Source organism: Aphelocoma coerulescens (genome assembly GCF_041296385.1).
Source record: "Aphelocoma coerulescens isolate FSJ_1873_10779 chromosome Z unlocalized genomic scaffold, UR_Acoe_1.0 ChrZ, whole genome shotgun sequence".
Lineage (NCBI taxonomy): Eukaryota > Metazoa > Chordata > Aves > Passeriformes > Corvidae > Aphelocoma > Aphelocoma coerulescens.
Window position 1 is genome coordinate 39,578,677 of NW_027184085.1, and position 19,374 is coordinate 39,598,050.

The window sequence follows — 19,374 nt, forward strand, 5'->3', positions numbered from 1 at the left end:
TACAACCCAAAACTTTGTGAGAATGAGATTTAGTATAGTTGATTACTGCTGAAACAAGAAGTTTCTTAGAGCAGCTATGTGTGACAATTTATTTTTCAGTCTGTCAGACTTGAATGTGGCTTAAGAGTTTCTCTAGTTGATGGTATATCCAAGTAGAGAAAAGAAATTATTAACTGTAAGTGATGACAGTGATTCAACTTCTTTGCCTAGCTGTGATAAGAGAACTGTAAATCTCAGTCATCTGTCACATTTAAAGTCCCAAAATAGCTGTATCTGTTAAGCACATATTTGCTGCTGTCACTCCTGGTGTAGCTTTACTCCTTCATGTAAAGCAGCTGATAGCTGGTGTAAATATATACACAAACACTAGTAGAACATGGCATGCATATTAAGAAGAGATTAAATTGTGTTGCAATCTTAGTCATGTTACTCTTTAATGCACTGCTACCAGCAACTCTTTGGATTACTGTAGTGAGTGGCCTAGGAAAAACTGGTGCATTTCAGGTTTAAGTTTTAGATTAATGTAAGTTGCAGTAAGTTTGCAAAGAAAGGAATCCATCTCTCTCCATGACTGTCATTTATATATAATAGTGTTGATATGATGTAGTTCAGTTGAATCATATGCAGTGCTATGGTTTAGGATTGGCAAGAGTGAGATGAAAGTGCCTTTAGAAGAAAGAGGAGAGGAATGTCTGTGTTTAAGATAAGAGTACCAAAGAATGAATAAACAGACTCAGAAGTAAAAACCCCTGAGTTGATAAATAGGAATATTGGGCATTTGAGTCCACAGGAAATGAGCTTTCAGCTGGTTATACATTTTTTGTAAGAAAACAAGTGTTGGGGTGTAAGTGTGCTTTGGGCCCAAAACCCCCGAATCTGTACCTCTAGTACCCTTATGCCATTAATGTTATTCTTAATCTTGTATTACACAATTTTCACATAATTTTTTCTTTTTTCCCAGAGCTATCACAGGCACGTACACATTTGTATAAGAAGATGAATATATGTGTATCCACACACATATATATACACAGTGTTGAAAGTAATGCAACGCTGACTCATTATCAATGGATCAATAATTCAATGTGAAACATGATTATCTTTGCATAAACAGTACATTTAATCACTGAATAATGGGCATGAAATTAGAGCTTTTTCTCTTTCAGTAGCATATGCTGAGCAAGTACTGAACAATTTCTGCTTGGAGCGGGGGAGCCTTCAGTCTTTGGAAGAAGTAACAACTGTTACGCTTTGTGTTCTTAGAATTTAACTTGAAATACATTATATCTTCAGCAGTGTTTTATTTCTGTGAAAACAAATACCTTTTTGAATATGTGATACAAGTGTTTCAGATAGCTGTGTCTTGAGCACAGCCTTAGATACCGCATCACTTAATGACAGCATTATGGTGGAGACGAGCTAGCCCTAAATAAACAGAATGAAGTTTCTGCTCTCCTTGTTTAGGTAACTAGTATGACTACTCATAATCTGTGTTCCTATTGCCTCTATGATGTTTTACAGCTAGTTAGCAGGACTTGATAAGCTGTTGCCTGCTTTTAGCAATAGTAGTTCCTTTGTCTAGATTTGTACAGTAGTTACTGTTTGAATGAAAGGTACCGAATTTTGCATAATGTAATTGAATTAGCAGGATAGCTCTGCCAACATATAAAAATAACAAGGTACAAACTTCTTTCTCATGCCAGAAGAGAATAATAAGCTGACATACTCTGATCCAGGAATTCTGTACTTGTTAGTTGTTTGGTTATATTTCTATTGCTTATGGAGTGCTTCTTTTCTGTTTTTCTGAGCTCTAGCAAAGACTTTGAACCTTAGAAGCTATTGTGGGAAAAGCAAAACCTAGTAGTCTTTCCAATGAAGCTTCCACCAGAGTGAAAGACCAGAGGCTGGAAAGGTCTGGTCAGTGGGAGAAAGAGATAGAGATAGAACATGAACAAATCAACATTAAACAGTAGTTCACTTTAAAATAGATATGATAGTGGTGTGAAAGAGATGGACAAAAAGCACCTAGAAGCATGACAGCAGAAGAAATGTCACGTGTTGTGACTACTGGCTAGAGATTCTCACCTGTGAGTGCCATTTTGGAAAGAATGGTGAAAGATCAATCTAGTAATAGCAAAACATGAACTCGGGAAGAAATATGAGGAGGTCTAGAGAAAAGCTGTATTTGAAGGAGGGATAATGAGGAAGTTGAGCCCTTCCACTGAGTAGAAAACCAAGGAATTGTTCTGCTATCTTAAAAGAACAGCATCAAAGCACTGACAGAGGCAAAAGCAAGCTCACAAGGGTAAGAAGTGATGTTTCATAATTTACCCTCCTGCTGCTGGCATGACTCTCACTTTGGATTTTCTCACATTAGTAATTGCTGATGCCAAGGGTCTATTCCCGTTGTGCTGTCAGGGTACGAGGACTCTAGGGTTTGCCACTTTTATCCTGTTTGTGCTGTAACTGAGCTGCAGCAACTGGCACGGTTAGAAGAGCTGGGAGTTGGAGGTGCTAGTGACACAGAAGAGCTTTTTATCTGCTGTGCTGTGCTCTTACACAGCAGGGCCACCACATGCTGAGTTGAGGCATCAAGAACACCAGCAGCTGCTTGGCCTGTCTGGAGTCTTTAGCAGCCTTGTGAACTAGGACAGTTTGGTAGGAAGGACATGGACCAGGAATGGAGCAGTTTAAAGGACAGCTTTCTAGATGCCTTCTTGCACTGCCTTTGTGACAGTCCAACACTTGACAAGGCTCTTGGAAATATCCCATGGATGGAGGGTGTCATGTTTAATACCAGATTTATTTACTTGAAGATGGTTCATGTCACATGGCATTTCTGGTTTAGAGTGATACAAAGTATACTGGAAACACAAAAATATACTTAATACAGCAGTTGCAGTACACAGTTCAATCACAATACCAATGTGACTCCCCTTACTGGTCCCTATGAAATACAGCCTCACTGTCACTATGTCCCCAGGTGTCCCCAGCTGTCAGGAAGGAATGGGAGGGTTGATGTTTAAGCTCACTTCTGTCTTTGAAATTCTTATGGCAGTTGTCTGGCTCTTATATTCTATGTATTCTCCCTATGCTGGTCTGGTCTTCACTCTTGCTGAAGAACTACTCACTGATCCACTCAAACTTTGATAGCTATTTATCGAAAACAAAGGCCACCCCATGTTCCCTTTGAGTTGAGATGAAGTAATCTTTGCAATTGCTGTGGTCCATTACTCCCTAAGCTTAAAAAGCACATCACTGTTGTATATGTCTTATTCCATATTCAGGACTTACTGGTCAGTCACATCCATGTGAAACCAACCCCAAAACCAGAAGTAAAAAAAGTAAAACACATCCCTTCCTCAACAAACCCTTGGTGCGGTAGGTTTAAAGCATGCAGTTTCTCTCTAGGACCAGACTCGAATTTCATGTATAACAGCGCATCCTTTTTGCTATAGCATGTTTTTGTCTGCTCCTACATAAGCAGTGTAGAAACTGCAAGGCAAAGGTGGCTAAATAGACCAAAATTTAAATTATTCAGAACTACAGTGAACAGATTATTCTTGTAGCACATTAACTTCTCAATAGAATTGGCTTGGGCCACTGTTCAGTTTTTCTCTGTGGGATTCTTTTAGTCCTCTGCCCTCCCCTGCCCAGTGCCAGTACTCCTTACTCCTAATGATGTGATAGGACTTAACTGTGTTTTCCTGTGGGAATCACATGCATAAATTGGTGTTCTCCCAGGCAAGACCCACCATTCATTCTTCATCAGGCAACTTGCTTGTCAGGAAAAGGTGCTTAAACATCATGTGAATTTGGAAAGGATCACCTTACATCAGAAGAACACCGATTTTCCAACTATAAAACCCTATCTTTGAGGCAAGCAGAAGTTTACTTGCTTGTCAAACAGGCTCTGCTTGGTGTGTGCAAATTTTGCCTTTTCTAATATAGGTAATCTAAGGGTGACAAAAAGTATTTGAGTTGGTCACTATTTTTTGCTGTTAGATATTTTTTAAAGGGCTAAACTAGGCCATCACCTGTGCTTGTGCAAGAAATCGGTGTTCCTAAAACTTTAGTTCTTCTGAGAAGCCTTCACACGGTAAGTATCAAAGTATATAGTATTTAAGATAATGCCTGTTTCTAAAAATTATATATAATCATAGAGGAAGGAGAAGAAATAACTGAACCCCCATTGTTCTGTCTTACTGTGCTTTTTTTCACTGTGTAACAGTATCCCAACAATTCAAATAGAGTCACTGTTTTCCAAAGTGAGGTCTCTGAAATGTAGAGCCAGAAATTCTCTATTTTTGAAATTCTAAAAGTATGTGTTTTAAGAATCTGTGCTTTAATTAAAAGTTTTCAGGCAGCTGAGTCTGTTGTGTTTTTTTCAGTGCACACATAGTCTGTCTGGTACAGATATGATCATACTGGAAATAAAACAGGAAAAAACCTCTTCTGAGTATTTTTAATTTTACACAATTCATGTTTACACTTCTCACTATGCAGTATTTTGTATAAAATCAGATGCAATCTGCACTGTTTTCAAATGAGACACAAATGCATATTGAACTAATTAATATTACAAGATAATATGAAGCTTTATCTTAAAAATACCTTCAACCAAAATAAACTTTCATTCTTACACTCTAAGTTAAAAAAATATGATTAGAAACACAGTTTAAAAATAATCAGGATGAACAGTACTGATTAGTCAAGAAATTTAAGACCTTGATAGCCTATACATGAGTTTATGTAAGACAGTCTGCAAATGATTAATATAAAAACTGCAGTGCAACAAACTGGTGAATATCACATTTATGTGTTGTTTTGTTTTTTTTTTTTTTCTACACTCTCTTACTGTTTTAAATCAGCAGTGCTTCCTCTGCTGTCATACTGGGGCAAAAAGACAAGATCTGGGTTAATATCGGAGTTAAGTTTTTAATGCTGTAATGGAAAGTAGTGTTTTCACCCAAGATATTACAGCTTTTGAGCATGTAGTATCTTTTGAACTAAGAGATTGAGGAAGAGTCCATCTGTCACATATTTGAAAGAGGAAAGGATTTCGAAGGAGAATCTCCTAACTCATGAGACCAGAAATACCTTCATTCAGCTGCTCTGTTGTACAAAGGAGATGCAGCTGCCACAACACATTCCAGTTTGTCACTTAATACTTCACAATTCAGAAAAAATTCAGAAACCATTTTTCATTCTTGTACCTAAGACAACTTTGGTATGGTATATTAAAAATGTTAGACAAAGTAATAAAAATTTGTAACAAACTAAACAGTACCATTAGCTGGGACACAATGAGGTAATGAGTTAATTTTCCATATAAGGCTGTTTGGAAAGTTCAAATGTGAAGTCACTTTGACACATGTTTCTCACTAAGATGGTGGTGGATGGGGTATCCTGAAACACATTGATGCCAAACGTGCAATTTTGGTTTGGCCAGAGTTGGTACTGTTTGTGCACTTGTGTTATGCAAATGTACTTCTGATGAACCTAAAAGTGCTAATGATTCTGCTGGTTACTTTTTAAAAGAGGCAAATTCTAATTTGGAATTTGGAAGGGGTGAGAAAGGGACCAATTATTTTTGGTTAAAAAAGAAGATGCTAAGAGAAGCTCAGCTGAGGGCAAAGCCAAACACAGTAAATATTACAAAATCTTTATTTTGATTCTCACTTAACTACTTACATCCCTTCTCCCTTCCAAGATGAGAGTTTTTTTGAAAAACAAACATAGATTCATATGTGCACAACAGACTTACTATTGTGATTACCTGTACTTCAGCTTTTGCACAAATGGCTTAATTAAAAAACCCAACCAACTGAAAAACCAACCCCACCCACAAACCCCCACTAAAAAACCCTAACCAAATAAACCAACTCCAAAAACCACTAAACCAAAACACCCCCCCCCCGCCTCCAAAAACACCTGCAAAACAACTAAACCAACCCCATTCAAACCCCAAGAAATTTTAATTGCCTTATCAGGATGAGATCAGTCCCTCTTTTTTGGATGCTTTTCATCTAGAAAAAAAGGGGGGGGGTGAAAAGTTTAAGGAGAAAACAAAAATATACTTCCAGTCTGAGCCTTCAACGGTCCTTTATTTTGCATCAAACCTTTTCTTTTTAATTTGTATTCATATTTTCAGATTTTGACTATTTAAGATCATGGATGTTACCTCTAAGCTTACTTAAACTTCACATCCTGTTTCCTCTCCAAGTCATGATGCTCTTGCTAGAAAATGTTTCAAATCACTGTGTGATATTCATACTGGCATTCAAAAATCACCAGCCTAACAGAAGGCTTAGTTTCCATTTAAAAGGACATAGATTAAAACTAGTCACTGAACATTTGCATTCATTGAAATAAAATTCTGTCTCTCACAGAGGTAATCTGCATCTTCAAAAACTTGTTATTCCATTACTAACATTTCAGATTCCCCCATTTCTTCTACCTACTGTAAGAGTCACTAAATCAACAGATAACTGATTCATATTTAAGGCTATGTGGTAACAGTCCTCATCTGAGGGATATGCAGCTATAACATCAGTTGGTGGACAAAGGTATACCAGTTTTGATATTTCATAATGTGAAAACTAGTAGGAAAAATCACAGTTTTCTTGTAAGGGATGAAAATTTCAGTCTCAAGCAGATTCCTCTAAAAATTACACTGCATTTTAACAGAGGTAAGTTGTAATTCCTGAAGTGTTAGATGTCCAAATTTTTACCTGCCCCTGAGTTCCACTACCTCAGTTGTATAGCAACCTTATTTTCCCTTTTTTGTGTGCTGCACTCATTAAGTGCCCCAAAGCTAAAAACCAGCAACACCCACGTTACCCAGTGTACCAGTGAAATCTGGGGGGAATTCTTACCTTTCATATATGGTAATTTAAAGTTTCACCTAAAGGACTTGATAGGAAAGGAAACAATAATGTAGTGACATTTCAATATGACAGCACTGCTTTAAATGGTACACTGTTTTTCCTCCCCTTTAAAATCATACCAGATTTAAAGCAGTTATAACTAGTTCAAAGAGCCATTGGTTGTAAACAACTAAAAAGCTGTCACTATTAAAAACAAGTTAATAATTTACAATTAGTTTTTCCTAAATAAACCACATAACCTTTGACAATAAAGCACTCTTTGGTGGACAATAGTTACATTGTGTACTCAATACTGCAGCTTCATAAAAAACTTCATACAAAGTAAGAAAGAGCAGCTGATCAACACAGAAGAGTACCAATACTATTAGAAAAAAAAGCTTTTGTAGTTGATTCTCAGACTCAAGTGAAGACTTAAGCCCTGTCTGAATGGACAACACAGATTTATATACTTAAAAGCTCCCACCATCTTTCCATTTCTGGTGGTCAGCAGCTAAGTAAGTGATTGCCATCACAGTTTATACACATGCATCATACATACTAGCAAGCCCTCTTTATAATAGAGAGCTTAAATATTTACACCTGAGTCTGAATGTACATAGATTTTGTTGGTTTTGTTTGAGAAAGTGGTAGCATGGTAGGAAAAGGTCTACCAAACATGTTGACAGTTCATTTTATTCTACAAGTAAGGAAGAGATTGTTCTATTTCATTTTTTTGCTGAAAAATAGAGCCAAAGTGATCTTCCTTGAATTGCATTAAGTCCCCTCTAGTCATATCCCCTTCACTCCTGAATATCCTCTTCAACACTGGTGGCTTATTCGAAATTCAACGCAATACTGTTCTAGTCTTCGTGATGGATTGGCTGTTGAAATAAAACATATTTGAGGGAAAAAGTTAAAGATCACTCAGTATGTATTTCAAGCAAATATTCTGGCAAGGTAAAATGAACAAATGAAACTTCAAAGAAAGAAACAAAAGGTAAAAGTCACTGCATTTAATAACACAGCAATACTGATTGTCAAGAATGCATGGACTGGTCTGATCACAGATAATATGAAGAAAATTCTGTTCCATACAGAAATGCAAAAGAGGATTCAAAGTACCATAATTTCATTAAGCACATTTGTGCAAAGCATTCCTTTTCTTTTCCTCTCTCTGAGGTATTAGACCATAGGAAAAGTAGGAATAATAGTAAAGAAACATTAATATTTTTTTAAAGCTGGGATTAGATTACATATAGAAAAGTTCTGAAATGCTGCAGGTAGTTTTCAGTATTTGAACAAGGGTGCAGAAGGCTGCTTTGTAATACCCAGCAAAGCAAAGGCATATGAGATTTTTAAAGTCTACTCCTCTTTGTTACGTTTTGTGATACTCCTCCACAGTTTTCATACTTTTTCCCCCATACTCCCTATTATAATTTTTGTAATAAGTTGACCTACATTCCCTTAAGCACCTTTACCCATCAAAATGCCTTTACCACTTAAGATTTCATTTCTAATCAACTACTTACCGTAAGAATTTAATTTTAATTCTGTTCTGTGTGGTAACATGGAAAAGACCATTTAACTTGTGCCTTATTGTGACTCAGTTGGTTTGGATGTGAAGTATGCACCTTGTTAAAATACAGACATGAACTTCACAGTAACTGGCAAATTTACAAGGAAGCTATCTTAACTGGAGAAATAAGGGCATCCACTGGCTTACAGACTAGCAATGTGACTTCCTGCAAAAACCAGTATTATGTCAATCACAAGATATGTGTTATGTCCATCAGTACTTTCTTTCAGTACTTTCAGTAGAAGACAGCAGACGTCTAGAGATGTTCCACAAAGGAAATGCAGTGAGTGTTTTAAATAGGATTGAAAATCTGTAAGTTCTCTTTGCAAAGCCAGAATAGCGTTTTAGCTGTAAATAGCTGTTTTGGCTGAAAAATCAGTCTGAAGACAATCCATGGTAGTGTCTGAAGGATGAAATGGCAAATGAATTTCCTAGCTCTGCAGATTATACTGCATTAGGATGGGTCACAAGTGTGATTCACATACAAAAAGAATTGACTAAAGTGACATAAAGCAGCAACAAATGAGATTGATGTAAAAATGGTGCAAGATACATTCCACTGGAATGTATCAGACGAGAAAGTAAAAGAATAAGGATATACAGTAATGTCAGAAGTTCAGCGAAGTAAACGAAGTCTTGACAAAGACAGATGTTGGTTAGGGCATGATATCAATATTGTAGAGATAATTATTCTCTACCCTGCAATCCACTTGATCTGGATTAGGTCAATGAATCTGAGCACTCTGAGGTAGTGCAAACTGCTGATACTTCAAGAAATTAAGATAAACTTAGATGAAAAGAAAAGGCATGCTTAAAAAAAGAATGATACTTTTTCAAATGCTACAGGAAAAATGAAAGGACACCTATAAGACCAACAAGAAGATACTGGATTCTAAATCCAGTAAGTTATATGGTCATACCAAAACACCCTTCAGAGGGACCAGCACCCAATTAGCTCTTGCAGATTATAAAACAATTAAGAACTCCATAACTGACAGAACAAGCACAAATTTGATTATTGGATGGAAATATAAAGTAACTGAACTTCTCAGACCCCCAAAGTTAGAAGAAAAGAAAGAGTATATGGAATGAAGTATTTGGGGTAGAAGTTTAAGAAAGTCCATTAAAATATGAAGGAAGTAATTTATGAAGTTTTAGATTGACCTGATCCTTGGCCTTCAGAGTCATACATCTGGCACCACACCTAAAGGACTGCTAACAAAATTAATGACATCTTCTGTGAACTCTTTTTTTAGGGATGTTGTTTTCTCTGAAGGATAGGTATTCTCAGTTCACACAAAACAAGGGTCAGCTTGGAGAAGCGCTTTCCAGGAACTGAAAATCTCTCTTCAGATTACACATGTGCATGAATGCAGCCACGAAATGTTGCAAGCAGGTTAAAACTGGAAGAGGCATGAGGAATAGAAACAGCAGGCAGAATCCCATCAATTCTGTTTGAACCAAAACTGACATGGTGAAAATTAGGCAAAATGGAGAAAAAACCTAACCAACCAAAAGGAAAACCTGGAAAAATACTACTGATTTTTAGTAAAATATCTATTTCAGGAAAAAGACATTATATTTTAACATGCTATTCAGTAAATCAAAACAAAGTCATGGCTAAAAATTCTCTGAATAGAATTTACTGCAGTCTACTGACTATTTCCATTGAGAGAGTGAATTTTTCATAACTGTTACCTTCGAGGTAACAGGATGAAGAAGGAGAAAGAAGAGCTCTGTGAGGAAAAAGCTGCAAAAGAACTTAGAATTTTCAGTGATACTTATAAATCAAGCCACATAACATAAGAAGTAGTTACATGTCATCTTTTACTCATCCCAACGAAAATCTCTTCAGCACCTGACAGACTCATTTGAAAGTTTTTCACTATGAGTTTAAGACAAATTCCAGTAAATTGCAACCAATGGAAATAGTTTGGATATTGTTTTAAGTTACGCTCTCAGGCTCATCTTTTATAATGACCTGGGGAGTTGCCAAAGGGGGGCATGATCACATGCACATACAAAGATACATAGCAGTAGTCTGGGCATATGCTTCTGGGCCAAAAAGCACTTTCAGTCTTGCATAAATCAATTAGAACTAAAATTTCATTAAGCTTTACCAAACAGGTTTAGTTCAGATTATCAGCCATACTCTCAGTAAAAAAAAATCTCATACCAGTATACACATGCATTTTACATGGTTCACCTTTCCACAATCACTGCATTTCAGTTGTCCATTGAATTTCTCCTAGTTTTGACTTCATGCACTGACTGGTATTTGACTTAATGCTGTGAGCAATTTTTCCGTCTCTTACTCCAGGCAGAGGGGTTTTCATGTTACCAAAATCCCTCATTTTCAGTAACTCTCATTCACATTAGGAATTACTACATAAAATTTTCAAACTTGAAAGACAGAGCAACATAAGTAAATTACCTAAGATGTAAGGTTCCAGATATTCTCAGTACATGACATAAACCATTTAATTGTTTCTCACTTTTCATTGCTAGGAGAAGTTGAACTATGGCAAAGCTCCTGCCAGCACTGGATACAACAGCTCAAAGTATTTCCCTAGAGAACAGTTACAGGATCTGTAAAGAGGATAACTCTCACCTTTTTAAACTGTTTTTTCTTGCAGCAGACCTGGTAGTTCTTTTAGTAATGTCTGTACTGTCAGAAATGCTAGGTTCAGAGGTTTTATTTTTCTGAACACTGGACTGCAGAAATACTCTGTAAAGAGTAGGAAAAAAGAATGATTATCTAATTGGAAAGTTTCTAGAAAACACTGAAAAGAGGGTATTATAGTTGCAGTAAAGCTAACAAGTATCAGCTGGCTTTTCACAAATCCTTCTGAAAAACAAACTCTTCTGCTGAAACATACCCTTCTCTTTCCTAACATTCCTGTAATAACTAGGGTAGTGCAAGTTGTTTTTATTTGGAGCATAGCAGCTTGCTTTGCTGGTTGGTTTTGTCGGGCTTTTTTTGCTTTTAAAGAATGGATCAAGTTCATAGTTTTGTATAAACTCTTAGGTTTTTGGAAGACAAAAAGATCCAAAATTGCATTTTAAACTATGCTACAAATTTAAAAAAAGATAAAATCTGAAGTATGCAACAAAAGCAAGTATTATTTTCCAGACTGACACAGAATTCCCAGAATAAATTCAGAATAAACCCCAAATAATTAAATTTGTGAAGGTCTAAGTCTAAATCTCCTTCAATTAACCATGAGATATTCCCTTCAAATAGGAAAATCATTGCAAATACTAGCATTTTGCTCCTAGAGGAAATAACTGAGTTTGAAATACTCAAAACTCAGCTTTACATGCTGGTTGTACACAAATACTTCTCTGAAAGAATCTAGAGCAATATACTGACTATTTCTTAAACAGGCAGATAAATCCTAGTGCTGTTTATGCTAAGAAACAAAGAATTCCACATTGTGAAATGCAAACAACTATTTTTATCCACCAGACAACTGGTTCACAAGAAAATGACGTTTGCTCTCTTCCTAAATACTTGTAGTGAAATTATGATACTGTGGAGACAGAAAGTGACAACTGGTCAATGGAGCCCATGGATATCTATTTAGTGCTTCATTTTATACATCTATTCTCTAGTTGTTCCATCTGTTCCAGCTATGAAAGTATGCACCATTTTAGAGATTCTGAGCTACGAGTAACTTAGCTATTACTGTTTCTTCTCCTGCTATTATAAGACTCTAATTTTCAGTGGCTTCACTGAGCCCAGTTGTATGAGCAGCTTACATTAGACTGGAAATTAAAACCTTCATTAAGTTGTGTAAGTTACAGTCTGGTCAGTTAATACTCTGAATGAACTATTTTCGCAGAATCCTAGCTATCAATACGGAATGTTAACTTCTGGAGCAAAATACATGGGGAGAAAATATACACTTACATACTCATGTAACATACTCACCAAAAACAGAAATGGAAAAAACCTCCAATGTTTTCATTGTTTTATATGTGTTTGATTTTAGTATTAGAACATCCATTTGAGATAATACAATTTCATCTAGAATATATTCTTTATTCAGTAAAACTGATCAGCAACCTTATTTTTACTATATTCTTCTTGATTAGCAAACAAATGACTACATAACCACAAATTCCAAGAATTTTAAACTTCTACTTGAATAAATCTCTCTTAATAGTTCAGCCTTGCAAAATATTGTCACTTGATTTGCAAATGTTCAAACAAAACAGCCAGTTCCTCTGAGCTATCTTAATACAAGGTTTTAACAAAAAAGTACTACCAAAATGCAATGCAAATTCTACTGTAAACACAGGTCATTCAAAGTTGAAGGAATTGCTTATACAGGAGGCAGAAAAAACTGTCCCCAGATACCTTCAGCTTCATATCATACTTCTTTAGACAGAACAAATTCTTCTAATCAAAATATTTTCCTTGCATGCCCAAGGTGAAAACATTTAAAACCTGAAAGCTTACATTATAGTTTCCACTGTGATTGTAAAACAGTTTCAACAAGTTCTAATATTATAATTCTTCTTTCAGTGCCACAGTTGTCATACAGCACGAACAAATTTGGTCTACAACACTTTCAACCAAGCACTAAAAATTACATCAGTGGTGAAAGAAGACTTGCATTATATTCATTATTTGCATTACTTCATTTGTGCTGATAGAAACTTCTGGGAATGAACAGAAAAGTACAAAGTCAGCTTAACCTCATAACATTTAATCACTGAAATATAAACATGAACAAATCATGGCACATACTGGTTTACTACTGCTCATGCAGCCAGAAATATGGAAAAATCATGTTTTCTCCTTAAATACATACATTTGGTGTCTCTCTGCATAAAATGCATGCAAATGTACATATAAAAGAAAGCGAAAGTTATTGGAATGTAATCTAACGTTTATAATCTTTCTCTCCTAAACACCCTTTTTTTTCTAGACATCAGAAGTTCATAAAAACTCGTCAACAAACATGGCGTAAACCCATATACTTATCTAACATGCACTGAAATATGAACCAGCAGTGTGCCCTTGTGACCATGAAGGCCAATGGTGTCCTGGGGTGCATTAGTAAGAACACTGCCAGCAGGTCAATGGAGCTGATCCTGCCCTTTTACTCAGCCCTGGTGAGGCACACCTGGAGTGCTTGTGGCCAGTTCTGGGCTCCTCATGACAAGAGAGACATGGAGCTCCTTGAGAGAGTCCAGTGGAAGGATACGATGATGTTGAGGGGACTGGACATCCCTCTTATGAGGAAAGGATGAGGGCGCTGGGTCTGTTCAGCCTCCAAAAGAGACGACAGAGGGGACCTAATCAATGTCTGTGAGTATCTGAAGCAATGGTGTCAAGAGCCAGGCTCTGCTCGGTAGTGCTGAGCAACAGGACAAGAGGCACTGGGCACAAACTGAACAGGAAGTTCCACCTGAACATGAGGAACCTGACCTGAACACCTGAACTTCCTTTACTGTGCAGGTTACCGAGCACTGGAACAGATTGTCCAGAAAGGTTGTGGAGTCTCCCTTACTGGATATTTAAGACTTGCCTGGATACAATCCTGTGGAATGCACTCTAGGATGACTCTGCCTGAGCAGGGAGGTTGGAACAGATGACCCACTGTGGTCCCTTTTCAACACTATCCATTCTGTGATTCTGTGAAGCACTATGAGTTATCAAGATACCATTTTGCACAAACACTTAAATATTCATCTTTTCAACATATCAAATGTAGTCCTTACTTCCCAGAGAATTTCATCTTATCTGTTCAAAACAAAGAAAGAAAATAAAAGACGTTCTAAAGGGAAATGTGACTTAAAATAAAAATAGCCACCAGGAAACCAAAACAACCATAAAAACCTCCTTGTAAGTTTGCTGTATTTGCCAAAGGGAGATAAGGAGATGCCTTATGGGATCAGTTCAGAGCCAGCTGTTAGCAGAGTAGAACCTTTAATATTGTCTGCTCTTCAGCTGATATGCCATTTTTACATCTCAGATATATACGACTTCACTGGGCTACTCTACAGGAAAGAATAATTGAAATCCCTGTGAACAAAACATTCGCTAAATTATCACAGAGACATTTTTAAATCAGACTAGAATTCTGGACTTCCAAGGCTCATAGCACCTCAAGGAAAAGAGAGAAGGTTCCATTTATACCACTTTTTGACGTGGTGTTGCAAATAAACACCCAGCGCTGTCTTTAAGCCTGACAACTGTCAGCTGAGGACCAGCAACAGTGCTACTACAGCTTTTATTAGAATGCTACTGCATATATGTTAAAGGTGAGAGAAGAAACTAATGTATGAAATTTTGATTCAGCACAATTAGACTAACAGCTTTGCTTGATAGCAGGTTCAACAGGTATGTTTTATAATGGATGTGAGATGAGGCCATGGTTGAGGAAAACCTGCCAAAATGTCAGCACAAAAAAAATATCCCAAACTGTATTAAAGAAGTGTAAGATCTCAGGACACCTACCTTACTGCTTTGTAGCTGTTCACATAAAAGAGTATGTCATACAACATCCAGAAACACCAGCAAACACATCTGATGTACACAAATGGGATACACAAATGCACTCAATGGGATATGATTGAAAAAAACCAAAATAAACAAAAAAGCCAGGCTACAGGATGCTGTAACAGTCACACTATTAAACATACATTTTCATTGTAAGAATTTTTCATCTCCGGTTCATCTGTAATGGAAACATCACTTGGTAGCTCTGATCTTAAATATACACACAACAAATAACAGACTAACTTATACACTGCTTCCTTATTCAAGCTAATACCTTGGTCTTTAAACAAATCAAAACCTGTTTAAATAGAGCAGTGTTCGGTTCAGTAGCAGCATCTTTTAAATAACTCACAACCTTTTCTCACCATTTAACTCAGTGCAAGGGTGGAACATAGGCACACCACCAGGACACAAAAGCCCAAACTCCACAACCCAAGACAAAATCCACAAAAATTGAAGGGCAAGCAATGTAATACATATTGGAGAGAAATCAATCCACACAACAAGCTTTTTAAAAATACATGATTACAGTATCCTAAGGAAGATACTGTAAGGAGGATAAAGAAAAGAGAGGTTACACAGGTGCATGTCTTCTCTGTCGGCAAAAGCCATTTTAGTCTTGCCAACCATTCTAGGCAACCTGTATTACAAGATCTGCTAAGTACAATACTGCTTTCTCCTTCATCATCTCATGATTTTTAAGAAAATAGACCTGAGACCTCTACCACTCTTCCAAGTCATCAACAGGTAAGTGACTGATAACTTCAGCATACAGGGCTTCAGCCAACACAACTGCCAGGCTAGCCCAGAGAGATCCATAATCCTTAGTGGTAATATGATCTCTTAAAACACAAGACACATTAGCTGCAGAATGGAGAGAAAGTTAGGCAAGCTTTTAAGAAAAGCCTAAGTGTTTTCTCTCCCTATACTTAAACCAACATTGTATGATTGTTAATCTTGAAAACCAAGCAGTAGCAACAGGAACTGGAAATTCCCAGTAAATGGGAATAACCAAATTGCTTGCATCACATCTACCAACATCAAACAGTCTTTTTTCCTCTAGCAAGGAAAAAGTGTTTTTAGTTTTTATACAGAACACAGAAACACTAAGAGAAAGAAAGGATGATAGTTGACTGAAATTGATCTTACAGTACAGCAAAACAAAGCACCGATTGTTTAATCTCTTTAACCTGTGTTTTAAGTTTAGCTTTTTAGTATGTCTCCAGAAATCTGAGGTCTGACTTCTAGAGACCACTGAGAACAGAAATAGTCCTACATTCAGTGTAAAACTTTGAAAATATGCCTCTCACATTATTTGGAATAATGCCTCTCAAGTATGTTATTTGAAAAAGTTAGGAGAAAAGAATTAAGTTGAAGTGATCTTTATTTCTTTATAATTTTTTCCCAAAAAGAACATATTAAGATGACCTCAGCAAAGGCTAACTGAATAACTAAGCTGTCCAAAGTCCCCCAGTTCTCATTCTATAGTTATTCGGTCACTTATGTTAGAGAGAGTTTCATGCTTTTCAAGAAGTGCAGACAAAAAGTTGTAAGGTCAAAAGTACAGATGACAGAAAATCTCAACCTTCATGTCTGTCAGGAGAGAATGCCGATTCTTACTCAGTACTCTGGTGTAAAAGACTTTCTGACCATTTCTTCTCCTTGAGAGCACCAAGGTTTCACCCCAAGTAACCATTCTACTTGGAGGGTGGTGATGACAGAGGAGCTCCAGGGAGACTCAGAAGCAAAAAGTTCATTTGGATTTCCTGACAGATCTGTGTGCTGTTGAAATTTTTGTTTGACCAAAAGATGTAAGTTGTGATTTGATGAAAAGACTGCACCTTTTAAGTAGAAGCAAGGCACAGAAATCACTGTAGCTATTCTGATGAAAGCAGAGTGAAGAAAGTGTGGAAACTGTACTCAAGGAACTGATATGCTATTAATGTTTTCTCAGCTGCTGAATCCAAGTTGTCAGAATGAATGAATGTAAGTAGTCTCCTAAAACTCTATAAAACATAATTGTGAACAAAAGAAGATGAAACCAGATTGTCTGGGTAAACAAGTGATCCTTGACCTAACACTGCAACCTGTCCCATCTTCTGCTATATTAAAAAGGTAAAAAGAAGTCCTGTTTTATGCCATGGCATATAATGTTTGATCTCTTCACAGAAACAAAGATCTACTGACATTTCTAACAAATTCCAGTTCTTGGCATTTCATGGGAATAAAAACATGTGTTGGGAAACTAGCCTACTTTGCAAGTTCATGAACTTCAAAGTAAAACTGAAGCTAACATCTGCATCTGCAATATGCAAAGGATAGGATCATATTTTAAAGCAGTACTTTTTCCTTCTTACAGATAATTTTGCTTACGTACTTTTGCTTATCTGCAGAGAAGAAAAGCTTCAAAACTAAAAGTTATTCTAAGAGCTCTTTGCATTTGTATATTGCATGCCAGCCATAAAAATCAATTATTCCAAATATTATACACAAAAAATAACAAAGCCAGAGCAGTGAAATTTACCCTTGCAACAAAGCCAGTAAGAAACATGACATGAAAACATGCATTTATGAGACATACTAGACAGAAAGGTGTGAGATATTATAGAGAAATGGAATGGGACACTTACACAGTGGCTCTCTCTCAGGGGGTCCTGATGGTTACTATGTTCTTAAACCATCTAGACAGAATAGCAGGCTCGGCAGAAGGGAGCCACATACAATCCACCAGATGACAATGCTACACAGTGTAGACACCAGCATAGCTAGGAGCCATCTAAAAGGGATTGGAGGGGGAGGTAGAGATGAAAAAAAAAAAATCAAAAGCAAAAGCTATTGGTGTATTTTAAGCTTGTTTCAAGTTCTTCAAAAGGATACTGCTCTATAACCTTTGCCATGCATTTCTTACTTTCTATGACTAACAATCCATGCAGCCATAAATTGCCAAATGTAGTACCTATGTGCTGGTGGAAATCAAAGCAAATTTTCTGAAATCCTCACCAAAGTCACCTATTTCAAAGAAAGTCTATATCACTTTTGGAAATAAGTGCATGCAGGAGCAATACATCTCTGACCACTTGCTGCCATCTCTTACGCAGTTGGATCAGCCTGTATTCACACATCCTACTTCACAATCATACATTTTGATACTAAAACATTAGATCAGAGACAGGTAAGTTTGCAGAAACAAACAACTTATGTAAACAACCAGATGATGGGGTGTATTATCTTCCAGTGTAAGAAGCAAAAGCCAATTCATAATCCTTTGCTACAGGTGCAGAATATTGCTTATTAGAACATATGTAAAATATCCAGTCATGAAAGCATAAAGAATTCATACAGCCAACTTCAATAAACACTCTATACAAATCCCTTGCGACTTAAAAGTAAATAATGCCTCAGTTTTCAAAGACTGTAACTGTCCAAGCTTCTGGTGCTCTTACTTTGCTCCCCCCCACTTCCTTTTTCCTCTGAAATAAAACTACTTATAAGATTTAGAAGCTTCTGGTTTTTTGCTTAGATGAAAGTAATCAATTTTACTGCAAGACTAATTATTTTAACAGACAACTAAAAAGGAAAGAGAGTAACACCTCTTGTAGCAGAAAAAACTTCTGACTCATGTAAGGCAGCCAAATATTTCTTGCAATAAAACAGCAGTAACACAAAGAATGTATGAATTTACACATTCATTTTTCACCATATTATTTCAGTACAAGTTGCAAACCATAAAAATAACTCAGGGGAACAGAAAGAGGTAAATTGAAACTCCTTGAGCCACAATGCACAATGTAAAAATCAACTATAAGCTCCAGGTAAATTATTTTAATTCTACACAAGTACCAGCTAAATAGTTTTAACTAGAGCAGACATGGTGCAGAACATTTCATGAGTGGAATAATATTTTAACAGTAGATAGGTCTTCTGTTAAGAAGATACTAACACAATGGCTCTGAATAGGTTATCACAGTCTACAATCATCGCATGGAATATACAGTAAGTGTGTGGCAATTAAGTACTTGACCACTAAGACACTTCTGTGCCTTAATCTGCAAGGTAGTTTTTTTTTTTACTGTGCTATTTGAGGTAACTGAGGTGATGCATTTTGGCATTTTTTAAATGTCAGCTGGGCACAGGCTTTGTTCCAAATGTGTTGTATCTTACATGGCTGCCCGTGTAAATGATAAGCATGAACAAAAGAAAGAATTTTAAAACAAAAGCAGAAATCATACATAGCAATGTGTGAAGGTTTCCAAAGTCATATTCCTTTACCTTCACCATATTTTTGCTACATACTTCTCACTTTTTCTAAAAGTCTGATGACAGCAGTGATCTTAAAAAAGAAGAAGAAGAAAATAAAAATGCCAGCAGGTAGCACCATCATCTCCTACAGAACAACAACACAACAAAAGTCAAGC

The 19,374-nt window shown here is 36.6% G+C and overlaps 1 protein-coding gene across 5 annotated transcripts in view; it reads right to left on the reverse strand.

The window, feature by feature from the left end:
- CDC14B (cell division cycle 14B) overlaps positions 1-19,374 on the reverse strand; it is a 52,931-nt gene that overhangs the window by 3,273 nt on the left and 30,284 nt on the right. The window contains exons 13-14 of one of the 5 annotated variants that reach the window (XM_069001147.1): positions 11,057-11,173; positions 6,020-7,750 (exon numbers count right to left, since the gene is read on the reverse strand). The exons of 1 other annotated variant lie outside the window; for it this stretch is intronic. In XM_069001147.1, the coding sequence (XP_068857248.1) occupies positions 7,714-7,750; positions 11,057-11,173 (154 nt within the window). In that variant the 3' untranslated portion in view covers positions 6,020-7,713. Of the gene's footprint in view, positions 1-6,019; positions 7,751-11,056; positions 11,174-17,589; positions 17,736-19,374 lie in introns of those variants that run through there. 3 more of the 5 variants (XM_069001148.1, XM_069001149.1, XM_069001150.1) reach the window with 3 other exon arrangements.